General features: G+C 45.6%; 1 protein-coding gene across 2 annotated transcripts; it reads right to left on the bottom strand.

The window, feature by feature from the left end:
* Positions 1-2,859: 2,859 nt before the first annotated feature.
* On the bottom strand, positions 2,860-24,629 carry UTP25 (UTP25 small subunit processome component). 2 transcript variants are annotated; one of them, XM_080913147.1, is made up of 12 exons: positions 24,465-24,629; positions 23,938-23,977; positions 22,852-23,107; positions 18,555-18,722; positions 16,920-17,008; positions 15,311-15,721; positions 12,977-13,196; positions 12,211-12,413; positions 10,098-10,280; positions 9,878-9,990; positions 9,189-9,434; positions 2,860-3,756 (listed from the first exon to the last, which is right to left on the bottom strand). In XM_080913147.1, the coding sequence occupies exons 1-12, from the start codon at positions 24,569-24,571 to the stop codon at positions 3,513-3,515; spliced, it is 2,280 nt and encodes a 759-aa protein (XP_080769273.1). In that variant the 5' UTR covers positions 24,572-24,629; the 3' UTR covers positions 2,860-3,512. The 2 variants fall into 2 exon arrangements, 1 of the variants encoding a protein (XP_080769273.1); XR_013974946.1 differs by having other exon boundaries at positions 3,743-3,756; positions 9,189-9,412.
* Between the last annotated feature and the right edge of the window lie 2,622 nt (positions 24,630-27,251).

Raw genomic sequence — 27,251 nt, 5'->3', positions numbered from 1 at the left:
AGGTAAAGGACTCTTCAGGACTACACTGCAGCTGCTCTCTTGTCACCTACTCTGTGCAGGGCACCTGACCTGCAGAGGCTGGGTGTCCCCTCCTTGGGAAGCACTCACCCAGTGGGAAACATCTTTGTCTCACTGGCCACATCTAACCAGCAGAAGAGTGATGGGAAATGTGTAGATTTCACAGGACACTGTGTTGCCCATTAAAGTTGGGTTCTGATAAAGGGTGGATGAGCATCTCCCACATTTACGCTCTGCTCCTTTCTAAGGACAGGGCAGATTATTCCCTATTCCACAATGCTAAGTAGGGCAGGTACTGAAGCTCACTGAAGGCTGCTCATATAATGCTGGAAAAAAAGCAAAAATAAACCCAACGCAAACCCCAGAAGTAACTGAGAACTTGTACAGTGTGTCAGGGACTATCCAAGCCCAGCACCAGCAGACTAAGGCAAGTCAGTGTCCCAGACTCCAGACTGACTCTGACAGAGACTAGAAAACCTGACTTATGGGAGTTTGTGTGGACAGCCATTGGTGAGAGCAGGAAATCTCACACTGCATGACCCTGCTGGGGAAGTTACAATTCGATGAGGACAAAGATGGCAGATGCTGGATGTCCTTGTCACTCTCTGCATTGGCCTTGCTCAGCCAGGAAAGCAGATGGGCAGCTCCACATCAGCTCCCCAGTCAGAAATGAGCACACAGCCTTCCTGCCATATGCCAGCTGAGGCTATGGTGCACAAATGGCCACAGCCCAAAGTAGAGGCCCAAGACTGACAAGCACAATGGCTTGGTCAGGCCACCCCTGACTGGTGGGCCACAGGGAAAGCAGGCTAGTAAGATGTTTCCTCTAGCAGTGAGGGAATAGCCAAGTTGGGCGGCCCACCAGCACAAGCTCAGAACTCTGTAGAACAAAGCCACTGGTGGCATTCAGAGCCCAGTCCTGACTGAGTACAAGGATACTGAGATGCCACCACCTGCTTCAGAGGCTGAGCTCTGTCCTCGTACATGATCCCAAGCCCCACAGCAGCATGAGCAGACATAGGGTCACTAACACTAACACAAACGACAGGCATCTAGGAAATGGGTTGAAGGGTGGGGGAAAGGGAAGGAAGGCTAGAGGCCTCAGATCAGAGGATGTTCCCTGAACAGTATGACATTCTTTCTGGTCTTCTGGGACTTCACAGTCACCTAGAACTTACACATCATGGCTCTTCAGACAGGTGTAGAGAACTTCCCAGTCCTGCTTTGTTCCCCAGGCCTTCTGTCATCTGGAGACCATAAGCTCAACAAATCTAATCCTGGGCTATCTGGAGACAGATCCCAGGAAGGCCCAGCAGAAGGCAATCAGCCTTCACTGCCTCTCCCTTGCCCTCAGCAGCCCGTCTCCTTGCCCCCCACAAAAGGTACAATCAGGGAATCAAAGCTTTGGAGCCCGTTGGTCCTCTTAGGTGTGAATGAGTAGGAATATGTACCCCCTGGGCATCGGCGCTCAATGATAAGGTCTCTGCTGAGGTCACACTGTCATTATTCCTCAAAAGGAAAAGAGCTGAAGCAGTTGTGACCACTGTGTGGAGTCTGAACAGCACACCTTACATGCCTCCCTTCCCGGGACTGAGGTCACTCCACACACTGTGGGCTGCAAAGGAGCTACTGAGAAACTACCAGCACAGACACTGGAGGAGGGGATGGAGGGGGAGGGAAGTAACGTATGTGAAAAGGGAAATGATTGTTTAATCAATTAACTAATTAATTTTAAAAATGTGATAGTAGCACTTGGGGAGTGAGGCGGTGAGATTAAAAATTCAAGGTCAAGGTCATCCTGAACAAGAAAGGCGGTGGCGGGGGGTGGGGGGGAGGTGTCAAAAACAAGACCTGGGGCACACAGAGCTGTCCTCACCAGACAGGGCTAGAAACCTGACTGTTTTGTCAGGAAATGCAATTCCCATGTAAAGGGGGCATGCGGTCCAGCTGAGGGTGGTCCCACTGTCACAGCTGAGAGCAGGCTAGTTCCTGAGAAAGTAATGAGGGCAATACTGTAGCCCACCGGTGAAAAGTGAAGCCATGTCTATAAAGAGCACGGCCAGGCATGGCGGTTCGGGCGTGTGTTCCCAGAACTCCAGAGCAGAGAGATTGCCCTGAGTCCCAGGCCAGCCTGGGGTGAACACTCTTACCTTAAAAAGAAACAAAACCAACAATGAAGAGATAGATAGATAGAGAGATAGAGAGAGAGAGAAAGAAAGAGAGAGAGAGAGAGAGAGAGAGAGAGAGAGAGAGAGACTAAAGAGAATAAAGTAGAAGTTAAATTTTCACTTGAGAGTGGAAGTTGGTCAAACTCACACAGGCTGTCAGTCAAGGGACAGTGATGCAATCAGAGCCAAAAGACCTAACAGGACCCCCCAGTGAGGTTGCAGCCATCACCTCAACAATGCTCCTGCTACAGGTGCCCTTAAATCCCACCTAAGAAACATCTGAGGGGCTTCCTGGCCTCAGTGTGTCAAGGTCAAGACAAGGGGCACAGCACGTTTGATGGAACCTACAGTCCTACCTGTGTCCTCTTGCCGTCCAGACCAAGGCCATAGACCTGTGAGGTTGGCAGTCAACTCCACAGCAGTGCAGGCTCAGGCCCGCACGTCCCTGTCATCTGAAGCTTCCTTCCACTGAAGCAAGGGTCACCTGGGATGGTTATCTGCAATCGTGTTTGTTTTTATAGTAAGGTTTAAAGCAATGCTTCTTGATTTTAAAACATTTTTCGTTTTACTTTCACTTTTAATTTTGCACAATTCAAAAACCAACTTGGGGCTGAGGACAGAATCATCCTTGGGTCCCAAATGGTGCTGCTTCAACTGTAGAAATAAATGCTGCTTTATATAACATGATTGGTAAACATGTGTCTTAGCTGCTATAACACCAGGAAGAATCTAAAAAGATCAGTCAATAGCTGTATACTTCTAGGTTAGAGTAGAATCTTTTTAAAATGTTTGGCTAGGAAGGTAAAGTGCCAAGACAGGGACACTACCCAGGACGCAGCCAGTCCCACGGCAATAACAGCAATGCTTTAGGAAAAATGGACAGGCAAATCAGAGAATCTTCCTCAAGTCAAAATTAAGACCATGGGGCTGCAGAGACGGCTCAGCAGGCTGGAGCACGCTGCTCTTCCAGAGGACCTGGGTTCAATTCCCAGCATCTATATGACAAGTCACAACTGTCTGCAACTCCAGTTTTACGGGATCCCTCACATAGAAGACATACACGCAGGCAAAACACCAATGCACATAAAATAACCATTAACTTAATTAAAATCACAATTGAGAAGTTAAAGCTTACAAAATGTGAGGAGCACAAGCTTCCGTTGGTTTCTGCGTGTGGCAGCTCTTTAACTGCTCTTGGCCCTGACAGCTGTGGTTACCCACACTGGTCACACTGCAGGACACAGGGCTGCAGACTGTCTAGAGCCTGTTCCCGGGGCAGTGAACACATCACTATATGAGGTCCACCAATGTAGTTCCACTCCACACTCATTTTTCTCCGGTGATGAAGAGGTGGACACTCTTTGGAGACTGCAGCATCTGTGCCGCCCGCTCCACACCAACCACAGCAGCCAGCCTCTGGGCATCATACTTGGAATACAGCACAGTGCACGTCCACGTGGCCTCCTCTCCTCTGCTGGTGGCTCTCAGCATGTTACAGACCTCACTGTAGAAGTGAGGGTATGTCGGCAATTCGTAGAATATCAGGTTCCTGATGCCTTTTATTGTGTACCTGTGAGAGAGGGAGAGGGCATGAAGAAGCCAGCAGGAGCTTTGCTACCAATGGCTTCACAGGCACATGGTTCTACATGTCTGGGTAAGAATAAGAGCACAAACCATGGACAGAAAGTTACCCTAGAGCTAGACAGTTTATTTTTGTGAGAATAAAACTGAATTCCTGATGCTGAGTTTACAATAATGATAACAGAAATTTGTATTAAAAATTTCTTGGGGGAGAGAACTTGCTGACCTGGAACTTGATAGTAGATTAGCTGGTCTCACAGAAAAACTCACAGGAAACTACTGCACCACGATGCCCAACCCAACTTTTAAACTTTGTATTTTATCTCTCTCTCTCTCACACACACACACACACACACATATATACATATATATATTTTTTTTAATGGGGCAGAATCTCACTACAGAGCCCTAATTGGCCTGGAATTTGTGGTGTAAACCAGGCTGGCCTCAACCAGGTGAGCTGAGCTACAACACCTGATTCTTTTAAAACAAACTTTTAGATTACATTTATTCCTGTGTGTGTGTGTGTGTGTGTGTGTGTGTGTGTGTGTGTGTGTGTGTGTAATGGGAGTCAGTTGCCTATGTTTTCACTATGGGAGCTCCACATACCTTTATTGGCTGAGCTATTTCAACAGCCCTGTACTTCTTTAGAGATAAGGTCTTACTACATAACCTAAGCTGGCCTTACACTCATTATGAAACCAAGGGTGGCCAAGGACTCAATTCACTTGCCTCCACCTTCCAGAATGTTGGAGTCACAGCTGTGTGTCACCACCACACCTGCCCATTCTGCGTGGGTGAAGTAACGGGAAGGCAGAATAGGACTAGACAGCTGTGAGAGGACAAGTGATGGCTCCTCGGGTGAGGGACTGTCCCCTGAGCCCGGTAACCCGAGCTCCATCCTGAGTTCAATCCCTGGAGTCCACATACCACGAGAGCTGACCTACAGAGATGGCTTGATTGCTATCTGTACACACACACACCAAATAAAGATTTAAAAAAATTCTGCCAGAAAAACTCACACGTAACAATATTCTCTCCATCATCAGGTACAACAGGGATAAGGTCAGAGCCAGGGCATAAAATAATCTACACAATGCCAATAGCACCTGCTGGTCCTTTCTCGTCACTGTATAGGATCCTGGCCCAGGTTCCATTCAGCATCAGAACAAAGCAGTTAATTTCAGCAGCTCACAAGTCCCCATCTCATTCCCTGCAGCACTGTGGGGTGCAGACTGTAGACACTCTGAACAGCTGGAGTCAAGGTCGAAGGTCTCCCTGGGACCTAGCAACAGACTTGCTGACAAGGCTCCGAACTTCCTGTTAGAATGTCTGGGACGCAGACGGTTACACTGCAGTGGGAACTTTACCTCATTCACAGATGACATCCTTTCCTTTATCTCACAATTCATCCTGGTCTCTCTGGAGACCGACCATGATATTGTTTCCTTAAAAAAAGTGTGAGAAAGAGTATGTATTATGTACTGTGTGTGTAGAAGTCAGAAGAGGGCACTGGATCCCCTGGAACTGAAACTACAGATGTGTGTGTCCATCATGTGGGTGTTGAGAATCAAACTCAATGCTCTTATACCCAATGAACCACTTTTCCAGCTCCTCTCTTCCCACACAAAACACTCTGTAGTGACTGAAGGACACTGTCCTAATGTGCTGGTAAGACAACAGCAAGCTAGGTGTGGTGATGTACACCTGTGATGTCAGCACTTGGGGGGTGGAGGTCAAACGGTCAGAAGAACATCCTCAGTTAGAGAGAAAGCTCGAAGCCAGCCTGTGCTACAAGGGCCCCTACTTTAAATATAAAACCAAATAGCCACACACACACACAAAATCACCAGCACCACCACTAAAAACACACAGAGCCCCACTTTAGCAGTGACTGCTGGTGCTCAGAAATGATGCAATATTCGCACAGAACCTACATACTTCTGTCCGGAGAGACTAGTGTGCCCAGAAATTCATCAGTACCTCAGACACCAAGCTAAGCACTCTATCTGCTACAGGAATTTGTTTGAATCCTGTGGTAGATGGAAGGTTGCTATGGCAACTACCAAATCCAGATAAGACAGAAACAGCCACCCACACTACTGCCAGCAGACCAGGTGCATCTGACCATAAGGACAATCCAGCTCAGAGTGTGTGCAAACAAAACCACAGAGAACACAGTGAAAAAGACTGTGTGTGTGTGTGTGTGTGTGTCTCGCTCAAAGCCTCCTGCATACCAGCTCTTGACTGGAGGAATGGGGTTTAGGGGGCTGTGGAGAAGATGCAAAGGGACAAGGTCAAGGTACACACTTCCAGCTGTAGTCAACCTTTATGATAAGTTTTTCTTTCAAGTGTCAGTGCTATCTATGTGAAGTTATTAAACTATGGCTGAGAGCACTCACTGCTCTATCCCAGCACCCAAGTCTGGTTCCCAGCTCCCTCAAGCCAGTTCACAACTGTCCATGCCTGTTTTAGGTTCTGATGCCCTCTGGAGGCAGCAGGCACACAATATGCACATTCATGCACATGAAATAAATTTTTAAAAACTGTATTGTTTAGAGAACAATGACAAGACAGAAGTCTGCTCTTCAGAACCAATGCACATCCTTCTTCAATATATGGTTGGTTAAATCTGAGAATAGAGAACCCATAGATATGAAGGGCTCCATATAACTGCAAAGACTGAAAACCAAAAACAAGAACTATATGCTCATTAAAAGGAAATGAGGTCCATTTCATAACTAAAAAAGAACCAAATGGTTATATACTGCAAATACTGTATAGCGTATGTACTCCCTCATCAGACAGTCTCTTTTACCATGGGAACGCCTACCAGGTCCACCTAGTGTCCATCACTTCTAGAACCTGAACTCACACAAGTGCAGTAAGGACCAGCCCTAGCCCAGCAGCCTACATCAAGTTTACAACTTGTCTATAGCTTCAAATCTGCAGCACTGGGCAGGAAAATAAGTACAATGAGCCATCTTGGAAGAGAAGTCATGAGCCAACAACCACCCAGCTCTGAGACGCCTTCATTCTTCCGCTTTCATGCTCAGCACAGCCAACTGTCCTGCTGGATACTGTGACAAACAGAGCAAGCCCAGCAGCCTGAGGCACCTCAACCCTGTAACACACAGCTTAAAGTGGTGTTGGACACAAATAAAGTGAAGGCCTTTAATCTGTCCCTGAAGGGCTCACTGCATTCTGACTCTGGGGTTCAGCCCCCTCCACTTGGAAGAAGTTAGAGCCCCGGCCCATGACCCTGCTGCTGCCTGCTCCACCCTGGGAGTACTCTTCCTACACTATCACTTGTAACAAATCTACCTTTACTTTCGCTTTTTTGTCTTATTCAACTCTGTCAAAGACATGTCTGAGACATGAAGAACCTGGACATGGATTCACAGAACTCCAAGATCCCCTCTAATAACACACATCCTCTAACGCTAGGCTGAGCTCAGTGAGAGAACCTGCCCAACACATGCAAGGCCCTGGATTCCATCTCTAGCCTATGCCTTCTGGTGTTTCCACCTTTCAGGTTAAATACAAAACTGAATCCAAAGAAATTGCAGACCAAAATGTTCACCATGTCCTTAGTAACTTGTCTGTTTGTTTTGTGTACCTCTGGCTGTCCTGCAACCTACTCTATAGACCAGGCTAGCTTCAAACTCAAGAGATTCGACTTCCTCTGCCTCCCTGAGTCCTGGGATTAAAGGTGATTTTTACATGCTCAAGTGCGCTGTCTGCATGTATGCACGTAGACCAGAAGGCACTGACTGTGAGCTGCTGGGTAGGTGGCTTTGAATTGAATTCAGGACCTGTGGAGAAGCAGCCAGTGCTCTTCACCACTGAGCCATCTCTCCAGCCCTCCTTGGTAGTGATGTGACAGAAGCGCTGAGGTCATCAGCCATGGTGGAGATGTGCACTACTGCACTGTAGTCCATCTTCACCTGAGACGTGGCTATACACCGTGCTTCAGTGATCAGTGTGAAGAGCGTTGCGTGGGGATCACTCTCCAGAGGGCTCCTTTCACACATGCCCTCTCCTTGAAAAGCTGCTGCTGGAAAGCAGTGTCTAGCTCAGTTTAAAATGGCTACAATCACACTGAAAAAATTTCCAGCCATGCAGACAGTGCTGACATTTGCTAGAAAAAGAAAGCCAAGTCCTTCAGTAAGTGTAACTCTATGATAAATGGAAACAACTCTCTGAAACAATAAAGCCAGAGGCAGGAACTTAGGAGCTCCCTGGCCAAGCAGCACAGGTTGCCAAGAAGGACGCCAAAAAACACACACTTATTTTTCAGCAATTTATTACATGTAATGCTACATCTTTGTGTAACATTACATATTTTAAAAAGTCACCATGCCTAATCTGCTGAGCCCAACCAGGCTACTAGGATTCCTTCCCCATCCAGGAAAGCATACATGTTTGGAAAACACCTCTGATACCAGCATAAACAAAAAGGTCCACATGGTCATGCATGGCTGAGTGTCCCTCAAAGCTTAGAAGGCTTTGTGTGCCTGGCAGATCCTTGTTGGTATAGGCAATTTGATAAAGCAGAAATATCAGTCAAGTGTGGTGTGTACCTGTAATCTTGGCAACTGGGAGGCAGAAGCAGGAGGATCAGGAATTTAAGGCTAGGTTTGGCTAAATAGTTTGAGATTTTTCTTGGGTTAAGTAAAATCTTCTCTCAACAAAATAAAATAAAAACAACAACAAAATAAAAGCAGGAAAGTCAAAATCCCACCGTTATTAACTGGAAAGAAGGATTTGGACTCAATTTCCATACCTATAGTAAATCATGAGAGAGGTTTGCATCTGGCTGCAGGACACCTGATGGGGACCTGGGGCACATAAAGTTCAGCTGTCTGGAAGCTGTGAGTTGGTTCTCTCATTGGGAACTGAGCTCAGGCCATAACCATCTAGCACGTCCAGGACTGACAAGCAAATCAGGACTTAAAAATCAATAGCAGAAAGTAGCCAAGATGTTCTGTTAGTGACCTGGCAGTCAATTCTAAGCACCCACTCAAACACTAACATCACTCAGTCCTAAGCCCCTTGAGATTTTTCTACCGTTATCATCAAGGGGTCCAGGACTTTCCAGGGTAAGACAGCCACCTGGGCATGACTCCTCAGGGATGTAACCAGCATTCAGCATCCACCTCTACAAGCTTTCCTGTACTGGTCCTTTTCTGCTCCTCAATCGTGGACTGACTTCTGTGAGGTGTTGGACCACAGCTACATTCCAGTCCACATAGGGTTCAAGCTTAATTTCTAACCTTCCCAATGAACCACCAACCCACAAGACAGAGTCTAGCATCACCAACCCCTGTGGCTTTTCCACAGAGCAGAAACAAGGGAAGCATGCACAGTCCCATAGAGCCTGCCTGGGACCCTCAGTGGGTGGAGTCTATACTGTCTTACCTTTTGTAGAAATGGAAACGCTCTGTGAGGAGCAGAAACTGTTTCTCTCCTTGGAGAAAGAAGTGTCGAGCCCTGGAGACCCCAGACCTCTGTGTATACTCGCAGATGTGTGTGAAGTTCAGCTCTTCTTTCTTGAAGTAATTTCGGAGACGCACAAAGTCAAAGTAGGAGGGGACATAGATGAGTGTGTGAGACATGACAGCATCCCGGTACTGAGGCAAAATCTTGTTTATGAAAAAGTGAAACCTGATTAGGAAAGGCCAAGGACAAGGTTAACAGTCTACAGCTGAACTCATAGTAGGGCAGCAACAGTGTGTGGGGTCAGCAGCCACAGCCCAAGAGATCCCTGATGCCAAAGAGCTTCTTTTCAAAAACTATATAAAACTGATGAACATGTAGAAAATGAGGTGCTAACAGTTAAGTGTAAAGGCAGATTTGGTTCATATACGTCAGAGAACTAATGTAGTTTACTACCCCTCATTCACTCAGCAGCAAATAACTTTTGCTTGTCAAGATTGTCAAAATTGCTTTGTAGCAATGGTCCCAAATCTTGCTTCTAGCCGTACTACGAAGACCGAGCTCTAGTTTCTGCCTGGCTTGATTCCTTCTCTATCAAGGGTATGGCTGCGTTCAATTTGGGGACCGAAGTTGATAATCAGATGGCGCTCTATGTGTGTGGGTAGGGTTACCTGGCATCGATCACTGAAGCTAGGTCTTGTGCTTCCATTCTCTGGAAGACGTGAGGGAGCTGCACCAACACATGACTGATGGAGCCCGTCATGGGGACATTCCTCACGGCCACCTGTCAGGAGGTAAGAACATCCTTTGTTGATTGTGTGCCATTAACTCTGGCATTTCATGACCCAACATAGTCTATGCTTCAGGACAGTCTGAGGACACAGGACTCACCTGGCCTTGAACATTGACACAGTGCTTGTTGAACACAGAGTTGATCTGGGCATCCTGCAGAGCACCGAAGAGCAGGGTCTGGCGGTAGTACTTAGACCAGTTATTGAGGCTCCACATACGTACTCTAGAGAAGTCCACTCCATGTGAGTCCAAGGGTAACAGGTTCATGTGGTTCATCAAATGCTTGGAGAAAAATACCACATTAGTTCTACAGAGCATGTGTATTGGGCACCCATAAGCATTTATAATCCATCACCCCCTTTACCCCATGAAGTATGTGTTACCATCTCCCAAGTGACAGTAGAAAAATAAGGCTCAGAGGGTGACCTGCTCAAGACCAGCCGATCACTCTACTAAGAATATAAGGACAAACTGGTCATCCCCAGGCTTTTCCAAAGAAAAACATAGCTTCTGGAATATTCCGTTAAGAAGACGTTTTGGAATTGGGCATAGTGGTGCACTCCTGAAACCCCAGTAATCTGGAGGATGTGAGCCTGTGATGGGCTACATAGTGAGTTTTGAGATCAGCTTAGGCCGCAGAGTGAGACTATCTCAAAGACCACAAAAACTACTGAAGGGACCGATGGGAGGGAAGAGAGGGAGCAGACAGGGTGAACGCAGCAAGTCTGACACACAGGCATGAGAGCGTCACAGAAAACCCATCACTTTACATGTTAACAGAGAAAAACAGTAACAAAATAGAAAGTGTAAAAAAAAAAACCCACTCATGTAAAAAGGAGCTTGTGATACAGACTGGTTACTTGAGGGCTGCTATCTCAGACTTGGACAAAAAACGGAAGCCATATGGGAAGCAGAACCTCTGTCCTTCAATAACTGGATCTCAAAATAACAGAGACAGAAATGGCTTCGTGACAGATTTCTGCTGACTATGCCCAAGACCCTGTGTTCAATTCCCTGCATAGCAAACAACAGAAAACTAAAACAGTACCACTAGTGGCTAAAAGCTATGACATGTGCTCTAGCTCAAAATAAAGAATATGCTCTCCATCAATAGACCTTTTCTGGGTTCATTTTCTTTCTTGAGACAGGGTCTTGCTGGGTAACTCTACCTGGCCTGAAGCCCTGTATAGTCCAGTCTGGCATGAAGGTACTGCAACCCTGTGTCAGCTCCCACACCTGGCTTGCCTTAGTCATTTCAGCTGCATCATAACACACTGCAGGGCACACTCCAAGGGTCTCAACTGCTACAAATTTATTTTCACTTTGTAAGTATCAACTGTCCTTGATGTACCCAAACTTCCTGTAAAATTCTTAAGTCTTTAGGTAGAAGCAGAGGTGAGCTGTCATCTGCCTTAGAATCATAGCTCTAAGGTAAGAATAGTTCCACTGTCTACAAAACTAGAGTCTGAGGAAACATTTCCAAGGAAACAAGGGCCACATAAGAAATGCTAGTCAGGGCTGAGAGAGCACCTGTTGTTCTTCCAGAGGACCTATGTTCTATTTCTAGAACCCATACTGGGCGGATCCTTTCCAGGGGATCATTTGACTTCCTCTGGCACCCACACATGTGACATACAAACAAGCAAATAAAACTTTAAAAAAATCTAAAACAAAAAAACAAAAAAAACCCTAACCAACAAGAAATATTAGGCAGCTGGGCATGTCTAAAAAACCAGCACTCCATTCCAGATGCTGAAGCAGGAAGATAGGATCTAAGGACAGCCTGGGTTACATAGAAAGCCCTTGCCCCTTTATGTCATGTTTTCCATCTTGATGTGAGGCCTTGTCTCCAGACAGGTTCACGATGAGGATTTCCATCCACCCACCTAACCATCCTTACTAGAAAGAGACCTTTGATGGGGAAAAATCTTTTGGGGAAATTTGAAAACAATAAAAAATTTCCCCCTCTCTGGTAGTTTAACAATTGACTGCCCTGATGGTAGAAGAGGAACAGAAAAATTTCACAAACTAGAACATGAAGAGTGACTTCCTACTTCCAGACTGAGGGGTGGACAATTCCTGAGACACAGCAGTGCTCTCACCAAGCTGACTTTGACTAGATATGTGACACAAATAACTGTTTTAGACTTAAACCATCCAACATGTATTGAACAAGGATGCTGTCCCTCCCAAGGAGAATGCCCAGCATTACCAAGACATGTTCCCAGTTCTGCATCAGATAAATGTCAGCCTGGTCAATGATGAGAAGCTCAATAGAAGACAGGAAGTCAAAATCTCTCTTCTTCTCTCCTTCACCACCAATGATGGTCCTCAAGCCCAGTGGGGAGGCAATGAGGATGTCGGAAGAATAAAATGGAGCATAGAGACGGATGCTCCTCTGAAGTATCGCCACTCCTGAAAAACAGCATATTGTCACAGTTGCTGTATCCTAGAATAGACTCTCTTCAACATACAAGCTTTTAACTTCTAATCCCCAGGTTCTTGCCCATGCTCAGTAAATGTTTGTAAATGAGGCCCAATATAAGCAATGAACACTATATCAAGAACTTAAAGCATATAAAGGTAAAGGGGGCTGAAAGAGACAAGCACAGTCATGAAAGCCAGGTGGGTGTCTAAGGTTGAGTAGGCACTCTGCAGACAGCATGGAGACCCACCTTACCCATGAAAGCTGGGTGTGTATATAAGGTTGGGTGGGTACTCTGCAGACCCACCTTGCATGGAGACCCACCTTACCCACACACACGAGTTTTCTCGGCCTCCTCAACTCTCCGAGAGATGCAGAGATTGCCTTATGATGCATACCAGCTGCAACCAAACCATTTCTACAAGGCCTTTCTACATGGTCTTGGAGTCTCCACCCATAAACAAAGGCCTCAAAAGCATAGTTCTGATAATAGATTGAGTCAGGGACCCCCTCCAGCTTTCCCAAGGACCTCCACCTTGACAAGAATGATTACCAATTCTGAAGTGGTCATCAATATTGCCTACGAACACAGCTTCATAATCCTCAGGCCTCTTCAGGTTGGGAGGTCTCTCCTCAGGATCGGATCCATACTCCCCCTTAAACCTCTTTTTATTGCTTACAATGATTTTCTTTTTGCTGTCCCCCTCAAGGAGGCTGATGAAGAGCTGGACCACCCGAAGAGCAGCTTCACGGAAGGGCACCACTATAAGTACCTGTGGGAGGCAATGGCAGATCAGAGGTAAGTAAGTATCTGAACAAAATACCTGGCTCGGTACTAGAAGGCAAGTGTCTCCTGAATTCACACAAATCAATCCTATAAACTTTTAGGCCCACGGCTCTATGGAAGACATTTCTCAAGCAAAATTGAAAAATACCTTTCAGTATAAGGCAATGCCTATAGCAGCAGTGGAAGCAAGGACAGAAATATATTAGGGTCTTTGATGGGAAAGTAGATCCACTCCAACAAATAAGCAGTGTCGTAGTTTGAATGAGAATGGCTCCTATAGGTTTGTGCATTTGAATGCTTGGTCTCCAGTTGGTGGAGCTGTTTGGGAAGGATTAGGAGGTGTAGACTTGTTGGAGACAGTGTGTCCCTGAGGGTGGGCTCAGAAGACTTCTACATTTTTCATGTGCCTCTTTCAGGCTTACTTGTGGACCAAGATGTGAGCTTTCAGTGTTCCTGCCACCACCTGTTCCACCCTCAGATTGCCCCTCTGAAACTGTTAAGTCTAATTAAATGCTTTCTTCCATATGTTTCTGTAGTCATGATTTGTGTCACACCAAAAACAGAGTAAGAAAAAGATACAGAAAAGGATTAACAAAACACTTTTTTTTAGTATATTCTCTATAATAGTTTTTTTTTTTTTTTTTTTTTTTTTAAAACCCAGTGATGACACTTTTCTGAACTGGAAAAACAGGACTCAATTTTTCAAGCCTCATTAAAAATGCTTAAAGATGATGTGTGAAAGATGATTCAGTGGCTCAGAGTACTTGTTGCTCCTGCACAGGACCAGAATTTGGCGCTCATCATTCACTTCATGGCCCACAACCATCCTACCTCTAGTCGCATGGGATCTGACGTCCATATGAATAAGGCATGCATGTGGTGTATATACATACATGCTGGCAAAACACTCATACACATAAAATTAAATAAATTGAAAAATAAATGTATAAGTTTCTGCTAAACAGAAAATCAGAAGCTACTTAATAAAGAGCTAATTTCTAACTACCTATTATTCTTGTGCAAATAGACTCAATCAACGGTGTGACCCTAGTCAAACCATTAGATTCCAATCACAAACCTGATTCTCCTATACAGTACACACAGAGACAAACAGCTTCAACTGTTATACCCACACGTCTGAGGTAGCCTCCTAGAAATGCAACCAGATGGTCAAAGAAGTAAACAATTGGGATGGAGAGGTGGCTCAGTGGTTAAGAGCACTGACTGCTCTTCCAGAGGTCCTGAGTTCAATTCCCAACAACCACATGATGGCTCAGCTGTCATGGGATCCGCTGCCCTCTTGTGGAGTGTCTGAAGAGAGTGATGATGTACTCACATATATAAAATAAATAAGTAAATCAAAGAAGGAGGAGGAGAAGAAGGAAGAAGGAGAAGTAAGCAATTGCCCTGTATGCCAAGAGGTTCAATTACTGTCCTGGTGGTGATATTAAGTATATGTCCACACTTTGTTTCCCCAGCTATCAAAGCACCATACTCAAAAAACTTGTAAGAGCCATATTAATATTTAAACCCTTGAATCCTGTTGAATTCAACAAAGTCTGAAAACATGACCCCTGCAAACAGACAGATGGAGTGTGAGAACAAAGACTGGTCCTCAGCATCATGAAAAATGTGCACAGAATTAAATCCATTTCCTTTCCAACTAGAACTTCAAATGAGCCAGAGGTCAGACTAGAGAACACAAGCAAATACAATTTTCAGGGATCTCTGTTTTGAAGGCTTCTCTGTATATAGCTTGGTGGAAAGCCTGCTTCTGGCCCCACTCCTGCTGCTTTTTCCGTTTGCTTTAGCAGGTCCTTCTATGAATCTGTGTTCAGAGTTGTCACATACAGGGACCAGATAAAGAATTCACTGGGTTCTAGTGAGCTAAAAGTCACCAAGAAGAGACTACCAGCGATGGGTGCTTATGTGTGCTTGGGGTTCATCCCTGAGAGCATCTGAGCTCCTTTCACTGTCCTGTACTGCCTGGCCCACCTAATTTGCTCACCTGAGGTTCACTAACTAGTCAGCTGTCAACACACTCATGACTCAGCAGTGCCTCATGGCCTTCTTGACAACAACTCTCCTGTTGCCACTTACCTTAGGCCTGGTGAGCCCTTGGTCCCTGAAGTCATCATCTTCACCCACCCCAAGCTTCTTGCTCCGGCGCCTACTGTTGTTAGCCAGCACTTGAGCGTTGGCTTTGAGGACATGGTTTATGGCATGCAGACAATACACATGGCGGATTTCTTCTCCATTCTTCAGGGCAGTCCTCTCAGGGTAGAACAGGTCCCGGTAAGAATTCATAATTAAGAACAGCTCTTTCTGGAGTGGGGTAAAGGAGCTATTTGATTTTTGAGGACCAGATAAAAATTGGCTATTGGTTTTTGCCCAGGTGGATTCTAGAGGCTTCTGAAGATGAAGTAACTTTAGGTCAATATCCTTTGGAGGTTTAAATGTTTCCATCTTCTGGAACTTTGATGAAAAGACAAGATGTCCCAGGACTGGCCACTAGGGGCAGACAGATCGAGAGAACTAGGTAAGACTTGAGTAACAAGGCCTGACATTCAGAGTACTTGATGACCCACAGATCATCCCCCTTCCCTCACCCAGAGGCAAGAGGATCCAGACAACAGTTAGAGAAGCAGTGGACAGTTTGAAGCCTGACTTCATACCTGAGCTGTCCCTAGTGTTCCCCTACTGTTCCCAGGAACATGTCCAGGAACAGTCAAAATTGCTTTAGAATTATTAAAGTATCGTCAGCAATGTGATGTGTCACAAGGGTGTGTCTGTCTCGGAATTGATCTGTCCTTTCCCTTCCTCACTCTCCACTGCTTCCTTTCTCTCTTTTAGAGACATACCCAATAGGACTCAAGGGACATTACTTTGTGAAATAAATGTTTAGAAATTTTTCAGTGTAAAAACATTGTCAATCTAAAATTACAGTAACTCAACAGTAAAAGAAATGGGGCACAGAAGTTGAGCAGCCTGGCAACTCTCCAGGGAACTGTGCTCAATGAAGCAGCTCTCCTTAGAGGTCCCACCCTGCCACTCCACTTACTCAACAGTGAACTGACAAGCCAGAAACAAAAATGAGCCCAAGAGGTTATAGCACTAGGAATGAGGAGTGTGAAAGTGAGCATGGTGAAAAGGAGCCACAGGACTGGGAAGGTCCCATGCAGTGCTGGGGAGGCGGAGGCAGGCAGATCTCTGGTGATTTTGAGGCCAGCCAGGACTACATTGTGAGACCCTGCTAATGAGACCACACAGTTCTGGAGTGTTCCAAAACTTGACCATGCTAGTAGGAATGGGACTGTGTAAGAAGAAACACTGTACAGAAAATCTAAGCCTAGGAATGCGGTGTCATAGAGACGGAGTACTTAGCCTAGCATGCAGCAATAAACAGCATCTTTGTCCACTTTCTGGTTGTGATACTGTACTGTACTCTGCTGCATGGTACCATGGGCAAAACTGGCAAAAAGTACCAGAGACATCCCTACTGACTTCTTACACCTAAGTATGTGTCTGCAATTACTCCATGGGACTACATACCCATGATCCTAGCAGTTGGGAGGCCGAGGCAAGAGGACTCACAAGCTCAATGTCTGTCACAATGAAACCCATTATGAATAATTAATATATGCCAATAAACCAAAGACCAGTTTCTGTGGGGCTCTCTCCCATGCCTAGAAAACCAAGCAATACGTACTTTCAGTTGCTGGGTAGCTGGAGAGCTTGAAGCAGCAGCTTGAATTTCCTTGTCTTTCAGTTCCTTGCTGACATGTTGCTGAAACGGATCTAATGCAGAACACAGTGATCAGCAAAGTGAGCAATGGCAGGGTTTTTTAGTCTTCTCAGTGGCAGACTCATCTCTAGTCACCTGGAAAATGACAAGTTTATCTCTGGTCTCTGTTGAGACTGCCCTGCTAATCTTCCCAGTTCTGACTCACCCTTCTTCCCAGCCCTGGTTCTCATTCTCCAGCACCAGAACCACATCTGAGGAGCTGAGCCTTCAAAGGACACACTCATCACTTGGCATCTCAGCCCCAAGTTCAGGCTTTGACTACTTCTTCAGTAATTTGTGAACACAGCCCTAAATTTTGTTTATGGGTCTTTCTTTTGCAACAAAGGAAACACTTTCATTTTGCATTCAGCTGTACAATGTCATTCCTTCACAGGAAGTGCTCCACAGGAGTCTGCTGTGCCAAGCACAGCACTGGCTCTAGGGAGAGGCTGGAGCTGGTTGTCTGTAGACAGCCACAGCTCTCTTAGCTACTACCATATGTCATACATCCAAACAAGCCAGCACATGTTCCCATCTTATCTGGTAGATGGCAAGATATGAGATCAGGCTCCATGCATTCTACACACAGCAAGACTCAGATTCACCTGAACTAGAAATGACACAAACGTTTCCTCTTGCATGCAGATACCCTAAGCTGTGTGATGGCCATGTAGTCTACTGCACTCAGGTGACTTCCAGCCCTCCCTCTGTGCTCTCCTGCTGAGAGGCAGCAAAGTGAAGTAGGTAACTTGCTCAAGGATCCAAATGGCAGGCATGTGCAGTAAATGCCCAAGAGAACGCAAGCAACATCATCAGGGAAGCCTAAGCCAACCCATCTGCACAGCCAATGTGCAGAGGCTTCAGAACAGCTGGCTTCCTGTTTCTGTCCAGGCTCCCACGATGTCACGGTTCTCAGTTAGAACGTGGTTTCTAAGATTCAACAAACTCTACCTCTACTCCCATATAAAAGCCAGCAGATGTAACTAGGCCACTTTAGAACTCAGCTTCATCCATGCTGAAGTGCAGTTGCAGAAAACTGGGAAAGGCAGAGAAGACGGGTACCATCTTGAACTTCCCACCAGTATAGACCGATTTACAAAACCCCATGTCCAGCTGGCTGTCATTTGGTCACAGACAAATGACCATGAAAGGTGTTGGGGGTGGTGGCTTTGGGGCTCCTTCTAGTAATAAGAACACTCAGACTGGCCATTTCTGGGCCTCACAAACCTACTGCTCTAATGAAGAAGCGTGGCTGAGAAAGCACTTTTTCCCTTCTCTTCTGCCCATTAGGAGGGTAAAGTCTTTCTCAGACTCAAGTCTAGAGGCGTGAGGCCTGGGGACTAGCCTCCCCACTTCCCCCTCTTCAACCTCTTCTCCAACTACTCAGTCCTCACCTCCACACTAACTACTGAGAAGCACAAACGTGAGAAATATCTCCTCCAGCTCCCCATGTGGTCACTACCTAGCTGGTTCTACTGCACTCCCTCAGTCAAGAGACTCAACACAATCAGTGCACAGCCCTACACACTAGAGGGTTGGGACAACAGGGGCCACTCTCACCTTGGGATGTTCTCTGGGAACAACTGCCCCCGCTATCTTCTTCTAGAAAATTGGTTTCCAGGCTGAACAGTGACTCGTGTTTCACATCTGTGAACTCTGAAGAGTTCTGTGATGTACCAGGTGGCTCTTCACCATCTTTTCCTTTTGAGCTGTCAGCTAGAGACATACCTGAAACAATGAAAAAGATTGTGAAATTGATGGGTTGTGATGGAGCTCGAGGGGTTCCAGGCCAGCCTGGTCAACAGCAATTTCCAGACAGCCAGGCCTACAGAGTGAAACTTTTCAAAAATAAATAAACAATTTACTCATAATAAAATGTTGACAAAATCAAACACTGATGCTCACTGTACCATGTATGCGTATGTATGTATGCATGTATGTATGTATGTATGTATGTATGTATGTATGTATGTATGTATTTGAGACAGGGTTTCTCTGTATAGCCCTGGCTGTCCTCAAACTCAAGGAGGCCGATCAGCCCACTCCTGCCTCCCTAGTACTGGGATTAAAGGTGTGCACCACTATCCTTAAACAATCAGGTAACACAGGGAATGTGACCCTTCAGAATTAAATCTGATTGCAGACTTGAGAAAAGTAAACTCTAGCTAAGCTGGGCTTCAGGCCTGGAGCGTGCTTCAACTTTGGGATATTACTAGATTAATTCAAGTTCCAAATGGTGGATTTCTAGGCAGGAAGTCAAGTGACTATTCTATTTTTTGAGTCAGGGTCTTCTGTGGATTAGTGTCTTAGTTGACTCACTATAAGCTCAGGATGACCTTGAACTTCTGACCCTCCCATCTCTAGCTCCTGCATGCTAGGATTGTATCTATGTTCCATCTCTGCCTGGTGAATGCAGTACGGAGGATGGAACTTGGGGCTCTCCCCCATGCTAGGCAGACAGTACCAGCTGAGCTAACTCCTGGCCTTCCTCTCGTGGTGGCTCCTCCCATAGTAAGAGGCTTGGAGTAAACACAAGAGGCAGTTCCACCCTAAGGGGAAGACTTCCAGCAACTGTCTGTGAACTCCAGCTTTAACAGTGGCTCCTCTGGGGGCTCCTGCCTGACTGCCTTTAGACTTGAAGTCTGCAGCCCACTGGGTAATCACGATCCAATTCCTTAAAATAAATTTGTATCTTAATTGGGAATTACCCTGGAGAATTCTAAAATACCCAGTTCTAGAACTTTCTCTAAGATATTGCACCAAGATACACATGAAAGATGTTCAGAGCAGCCTGAATTATGGTAAAAATTAACATGGAACAATTGAAATGTCTATCAACGGAGTATCTAATACAGGGTGTCATATAGCCAAGAAACTAATGTGAATCCAGAGTTGCATTACAGAGAGAAAGGTCCAGTCTGAGGACAGAACTCAGTAGCAAATCAGGGGGAGGGTCCAATCCCCAGTACTGTAAGTAAGACTATAAATCCTCCTGTCTCCACCTTCACCAAGTGTTAGAATCAGAGGCACACACCACCACAGCTGGTTTTATGTAGTGCTGGGGATAAACTCAACCACTGTGCTGCACGCACAGGCCCTTACATTTCTGTAGTAAGTAAAACACATGTTTATAATTAAAACATGCAACAACAAAACTTGTTTTCCTTTAAAAACACGTAAATGCAAAGAAAACCAGCACTAAGGACCTCCAAACATTAAAAATTAGGCAATTATTTTTGAAGATAGAAGACAGAGTCTTATTATGTAGCTTCAGGTATTCTAGAACCTACTATGGAGACCAGGCTGACCTCGAATTCATAGACATCCTCCTGCCTCTGCCTACCATATGATGAGATTAAAAGTATGCCGCTGTGCCCAGCAAGGCAAGAGATTTTTATCTCAGTAAAGCTAACTAGGCAAAACATATGACAGGTTAAGATTTTAAAGAAGTATTTGCTGGGCTGAAGAGATGGCGCAGCGATTGAGAACCCTGACTGCTCTTCCAAAGGTCCTGAGTTCAATTCCCAGCAACCATCTGATGCCCTCTTCTGGTTACATGTCTGAAGACAGTTACAGTGTACTCATATACATAAATCTTTAAAAAAAATTTATTTGCCCAGCATTCTCAAGGCCTTAGCAGAAAATAAATACATAAATACATAAATAAATAAAGGCCAGGGATGTAACCTAGTGGGAAAGGTGCTTACCTGACATGTATGAAGCCCAGCATCACAGAGGGATGGAGGGAATATGGAGACTATGTTAGGAGGAATGGTGGTGCACACCTTAAATCCCAGTACTTGGGAAGTGAGTTTGAGGCCAGCCTGGTCTATACAGCAAATCCCAGGCCTCCAGTCAGGGACACACAGTGATACTGTCTCAAAAAAGGAGAAGACTGTAAGAATAACAGGACTGAGGTAGTGAGACATAGAAGATACCCACATATATCCAACAACTAAAAGCAAACAATTAAGAACAGTAACACAAAGGCAAAACATAGACACAAGCCAGGCATATAGCACAGCGCACCTGCAATCCCTTAGTGGTGAGAGGTAGAAGGGGGATGGAGCAGAACTGTCATGATTAGAGACCAGTGTGGGCCACACAGTGAACTCAAGACTAGGTTTACAGAGTAAGAGTCTGTCTCTGAAAGGTTGCATGTTTGACCATGTTTGCACAGATCTCTGTAATGGGCATGGCTGATCTACAGTGACGGAATCAGATAGATCAGTGCTGACAGAAGGATGAGCATCTCTGGAGGTCATGGAAGACACACGTTTGTCAAAGCCCAAACTGAATACAGAAATTAGGCACACTTAATTATTACTCATTCCTAGCCCAGCGTGTGCTGTTTTTGTGGATATGGTTCTTTCCTTCCACCTTCATGTGAGATCCACTCACAGCAGGAGGCTTTACCCAATGAACTGCCTTGTCAGCCATGCAAAACTCATTCCACTGCATATAACCATATTCTAATGAGGCTGATTTAAAAACAAAACAAAACAAAACAGGCTTCGAGGTGTGTAGAGAGAATCTCTAACGTACTGTGCAGAAGCATTCCCCATTGCCTGTTAGTAAAAAGTGATGGCCCAATAAAAAGGCAGGAAGAGGTGGGAGTTCTGTTAGGGAGAGAGGAACTCTGGGGAGCTAGTGAGGTGAGGGAGAGTCAAGTTGGACACTAAGGAAGTCAAAAGTATGAAACTAGGAGAGGTAACTAACCAGCCACATGGCACACATATAATAGACTAAAGGGGTATGTAAGTTATAAGCTAGTCCAGGATTATGGCCCAGGTATTTATTTATAAATAATCAAGTCTCAGAGTAGTTATTTGGGATCTGGGGATGGGTGGAAAAGCCTTCATTCACAGGTATACACCTGTATTTCCAGGGCAGAAGTAGAATTATGAGGGGAATGCCAGCCTGATACAGTAAGACCTTGACTCAGAAGAGGAGCTCAATCTGATATACACAAGGTCCTGGGGTTGATTCCCTGGCACAGAAGATCGCCTATCGTTTCGCCTAACGTTTTAGTCTGAGCCCTAAGCCAGAAGCCATCTGGGTTCTCAATCCCAGTGCCTCTCAAGACTCTCCTTAAGGACCCAGTGAGGGCAGCCTCATCTCCTCTTCAGCTGCTTCACTGAAACAAATCTACAACATGAAAGTTTGTATTTTTTATGACTACCTTCCATCAAACCTAGTCTCTTACCGTACTGGCTGGTTTTATGTCAACTTGACACACGCTGGAGTTATCACAGAGAAAGGAGCCTCCCTTGAGGAAATGCCTCCATGAGATTCAGCTGTAAGGCATTTTCTCAACTAATGATCAAGGGTGGGAGGGCCCATCCCTGGGCTGGTGGTCCTGGGTTCTATAAGAAAGCAGGCTGAGCAAGCCAGGGGAAGCAAGCCAGTAAGTGAAATCCCTCCATGGCCTCTGCATCAGCTCCTGCTTCCTGACCTGCTTGGATTCCAGTCCTGACTTCCTTTGGTGATGAACAGCAATGTGGAAGTGTAAGGTGAATAAACCCTTTGCTCCCCAACTTGCTTCTTGGTCATGATGTTTGTCCAGGAATAGAGACCCTGACTAAGACACTTACTGAAGAGAGCAACCTCTTCAGCAAACCGAGCTATCACAGTGACCACATGAAGCTCCCCTGATAAGCCAAGGGGTCTTACCCAAGGTTCCAAGTAGCCCAAAGAGTAAGCCAACAGCATTTTCCTGATGAGAGGATCCTATGTTCCCATCAGATACTCAAAACATAACCAAACCCAACATGGCTGGACCTCTGCGTTGGAGTCACATGCTCTCACTCAACCCACACAACACAACCAAGAGGACAGGCCAGCCCCAAACACTTACGCTCCCCTGTCTCAGCTGACTCTCCTGTTTCTTCCACAGTGGCATCCTCACTGCCATCTTCATCATCCATTTCTGCATCACTTACAGCACTGCCATCCTCCGCCTCTTCCTCCTCATCAGTTTCCTCCTCCTCCTCTTCTTCCTCCTCTTCCTCAGAAACGTTCTTTAATGTAGCAAGCAGTCTGTGATACCCTGAAACGTGCTCTTGTTCACTCTCTGATTCACTTTCAGAATGTGAAGAATCTGAACTCTCTGACTAAAAGAAAAGTGGGAATTAAAGAAAATGTGAATACATAGTAATAAAATTTCCTCAACTATAAAAAATTATATCACATACAAGGAGACAGTTAGAATGGGAGATAATTAAGTAGAAATAAGTCAGACTAAAGACAAGTATGTTCCCTCTTGCACGAGGAAGCTAGATTAAATGCATGAAATCAAAAGGAAAAGCATTTGGGAAGAGGAAAGGGACAAGCAGAGGTGGGAGGCAAATAGCCAAAGGAAGAAGATGAACACAATCAGATAATCATGACTGGAAAAGTCCTAAGAAAACCCACTACCTTTTAAAATGAATGTACATTAACTCACAGACAAACCAAACAAAAGGCCCATGAGCTTTTCAGCAAATATTAGCACCTCTTCTCTTGAACCAAGTCCAGCAAGAAATTTACATAAAACAGTTAACCAAAGCTATAGTTCTAATTGATATTAGCAGCACATAGCAAGAAAAACGACAAACAAAATTCCAGGTTATGGGCTTTTACTTACATCTCATGTAAGAAGAAAATTACAAGCAAGTGCCACTGTCTGAGTCTGTGGGGCCCCTTGTCCACTGTGTGAAGCTTTGCATGGTGAGTGCACAAGGAAGGATGTTGTTGGATGAACTCCATCAACAGAGCTTAACTACCATGGGGTAATTTCCAACCATGGCTTCTTCTCTTGTCACATGGGAATTTCTATGATCGCCTTTATCATTTTTAAACTAATTAAGTAGCATTACTAAAATCACAACTCACATCCTAAACAGAAAAACCCAAGCTTAAAAGTAACACCCCAATCCCAACTACTGTAAGGAGAAAGCATTACCAGATGACAAATCTGCGGCTTGACTTCCTTCTTGGAAACCCTGAAAAGAAATAGATGTTAAAACTTTTGCTGCTGGTTTGTAACAATCACGAAAAGGCCGAACGAACGACTCTGCTTTAAGTAGATAAAAAACAAATGTCCAATACAGAATAATATCCAGTCCTTGTAAAAAAAAAAAAAAATCTGCATGCACAAACGCAGAGGTGACCAGAAGACAAAAAGAGCTCAATGACATCTTGTCAGAAAGAACAAGTCAGAAACTGGCTTTTAACGACACGTCGGGGTTCACCTCTTGTGGCCAACTTTATCTCTCGACTTCCTGTCCTGTTTTTGGAGACCCTTACGTGCCCTGCCTGGGCTAAGCCGAGATCTCCCGCCTCAGCCCGCGCGAGGTCGGATGACAGGCCCGCTGTCTCGGCGGGTCCGGGTGCAGAGCGCACCTCCGCAGAGGGGTTCCGGGCTTGCCCGGACCCGAACCGGCCCATCCCGGCCGGAACCAGCTCTCCGGGCGGCCCGCGCTCCCCGACCTGTCGTAGAAGGGGTGCTCCTCGCCGAAGTCGCGGAGGTGCTTCTTTTGCTTCTTGGTCATTGTGCTGAGCAGCTGGCTGCGGCCACGGCTCCGGCGCTTGCCCATAGCGGAATCGTCAAGCTCCCCACCACAAAAAAAGAAAACACACCATCCAAACCCAAGGCTCCTAGTTGGAAGTTGTCGCACGTGCGCACGCCGGCTTTACGGCGGAGGCGGGAGCCGTAAAGCAACGCTGCTTTACGCCCTGCGAGGACGACTAGCGCAACACCCTCCGGGTCGCGATACTGCCCCCTGCCGGAGCTCCTCGAGCGCACGGGTGTGCATACGTATGCGTGCTCAGAAAGCCAGCTTTTTGGGGCTGCAGGGGTTGTCGGCCTTCCCGGGTCAAGAGTGGAGTAGCTTCCTTTGTACTTACCTTTTACCTTATTTTTTTTGTTTTTATTTTCTTTCGGGGTTGCGGGAGACGGCCTTTCCCCCTCTCCCAGGAGCTAAGAACTAAACCCAGGACCTTGCCCTAGTATTCAAGCACTAACCACTGGGCTAAATCCACAACCGCGTGCTTCGCTTTGGGATGTCGACGTTATGCTGGCAGAAATGGCTTAATGCTACTCAGAAAAATAACGATTATCGCTTGAGGGTGTCCGCACACCCCCACTTAACGGCACGCTGTCCAAATGGATATTGCGAGACAGTCTGTTTAATGCAGATGAAGAAACCGATGTTCAGCAAGAAAGAGGAGATCTGAACTTGGTGGGAGTGTGTGAGGTGATCCCCTCCTGACATTCGTTCTTTAACCAAAGCAGAAAAATATGAGATAAAGTAGCACCTTGTATGTATTATCACCCAAACGACTGAAAATTCATTTAAAGTTAATGAGTGTGTATTAGCCTGACTGCGAGTAACAGCCTAAACCGGCCAGGGATGTTGCTCGTAAGTAGAGTGCTTAGCCAAGGCACTTCTCAAATCCTGGGGTTTGATCTTTAACATTGAATCACACAAACCCACACAGCAAATAAACTAGTGGTGACTCATACCTGTGACCTCAGTCCCCAGGAGGCTGAGGCAAGAGAATGAAGTGTTAGAGACACTTATTTAAAAAATAAAATTGAGCTGGGCTTGGCGGCACAAACGCCTTTAATCCCAGCTCTTGGGAAGCAGAGGCTGGCAGATCTCTATGAATTTGAGGTTCCCCAGCGAAAATAAAGCAAAACCCTACTTCTCCAAATAAATAAATAAATTGAGGTTATCCAGGAAAAAATAAAGCAAGACCCTCTTTCTCCAAATAAGTAAATGAATAAGTAAACAAACAAATACCTTTGAGGTTATCCTGGAAAATAAACAATACCCTACTTCTCTAAACAAACAAACAGCTGAGGCCTGTATTTCAAGGACACACAACAATAGGTGAAGCTGTTTGAGACACACAAAGATATACTTCCCTTTAAAACTGAGGTTCGGCGTAAACAAAATAACTCCAGCAGTGAGCCTAGACTCAGCACACCTGGAGACAGCCAAGCATGTTTCTGTGGAAGAGTTGGGGTTTACTCTGATCCACCTGTCCACCCTGTTCCAGGGTCACCTACTAATTATAATTAGGGTGGGGGTGGGGAAGCCAGAGTTGGTGGGGGGCAGAGCAAGAAAGTATCAAAAGCCATGCAAACAGAAAGGGTGGTGGCCTGCATCTGGCCTGGCCTAGGAACCCCTTAATAGACATCTGTCTTCTGTCTAGTTAAAAGGTAAAAGGTATAGTCACTTAGGTAAACAAAAGGCTGTTTGCAAAGTGTCCTCACAGGTTTTATGACTCCGGTGACCATGTAACCTGGCTCTGACCAATAAAAGCCATACTTTTTTCTCCTTTTACTGCACCCCAGGGGCCCAACCCCACACCCCCAGACATGCAGTTTCATGTTCTTCCAGAGATCTCATCAGAAGCTGAACGCTCCAGCACTTGAGCTGACTTATTTTCACCTGGTTTCCAGCATGCAAGTCTAGACTGTTCCCAGTTTTACTCAAAAATTTACCCTATCTTCATCCAAGCAGGTTCAGATGGAAAGTGATTGACAAAGACACACAATGTTGACCTGGAACTTCCACATGCACACATAAACGCACACACACTTCCACATGTACACACAAACGCACACACACACACACACCACCAATACCACTACACTACATAATAAGTATATAAAATGCTAACACAAGAGCATACCAGAGAGTGATCCATCAGAAGTCAAAGGCAACAATTTAGATGTACCACTTTCTGGTTTATTAAGACTATGGGGAAAGTGGTGTGTGTGTGTGTGTGTGTGTGTGTGTGTGTGTGTGTGTGTGTGTGTGTGTTTGTGTGTGTGTGTGTGTGTGTGTGTGCACTTGCTCTTGCATTTGTAGGCCCTCCTAAAGGTCTTTAAGATGCAGTTTCCTACATACAAAATCACTATACAAACGTTCTTCTCTATGCAGAGATCTACCCTACCCTTCGAGATTACTATGAAACAATGTCAGTTCCTCACTCAGAAACATCTGCTGACCCCCTGCTTTGTGCCAGGTGCTATACAAGCGAGGATAAGATCCGCACCAGCCTCCTTGGGGAACGCTGTGTTGGGAAATGAGCATACTTGGAGTCCTGGCTAGAAGTCTCTGCTCTCTACTCTCAGGATGAGCAGCTGTCAGTCAGGCCACTCATCAAGTATCCACTGACTATATGGGTGTGGGTTATAAATGAGGCCTTAAGGTTATATGTCTCAATCTGTGCCGCCACTGGACTTCACAGTACTCACTGCAC

This window comes from Micromys minutus, assembly GCF_963924665.1.
Source record: "Micromys minutus genome assembly, chromosome: 1".
NCBI classification, from domain to species: Eukaryota; Metazoa; Chordata; class Mammalia; order Rodentia; family Muridae; genus Micromys; species Micromys minutus.
Note: the sequence above shows the minus strand (reverse complement) of the source record. Positions and strands in the feature narration are given on the sequence as shown.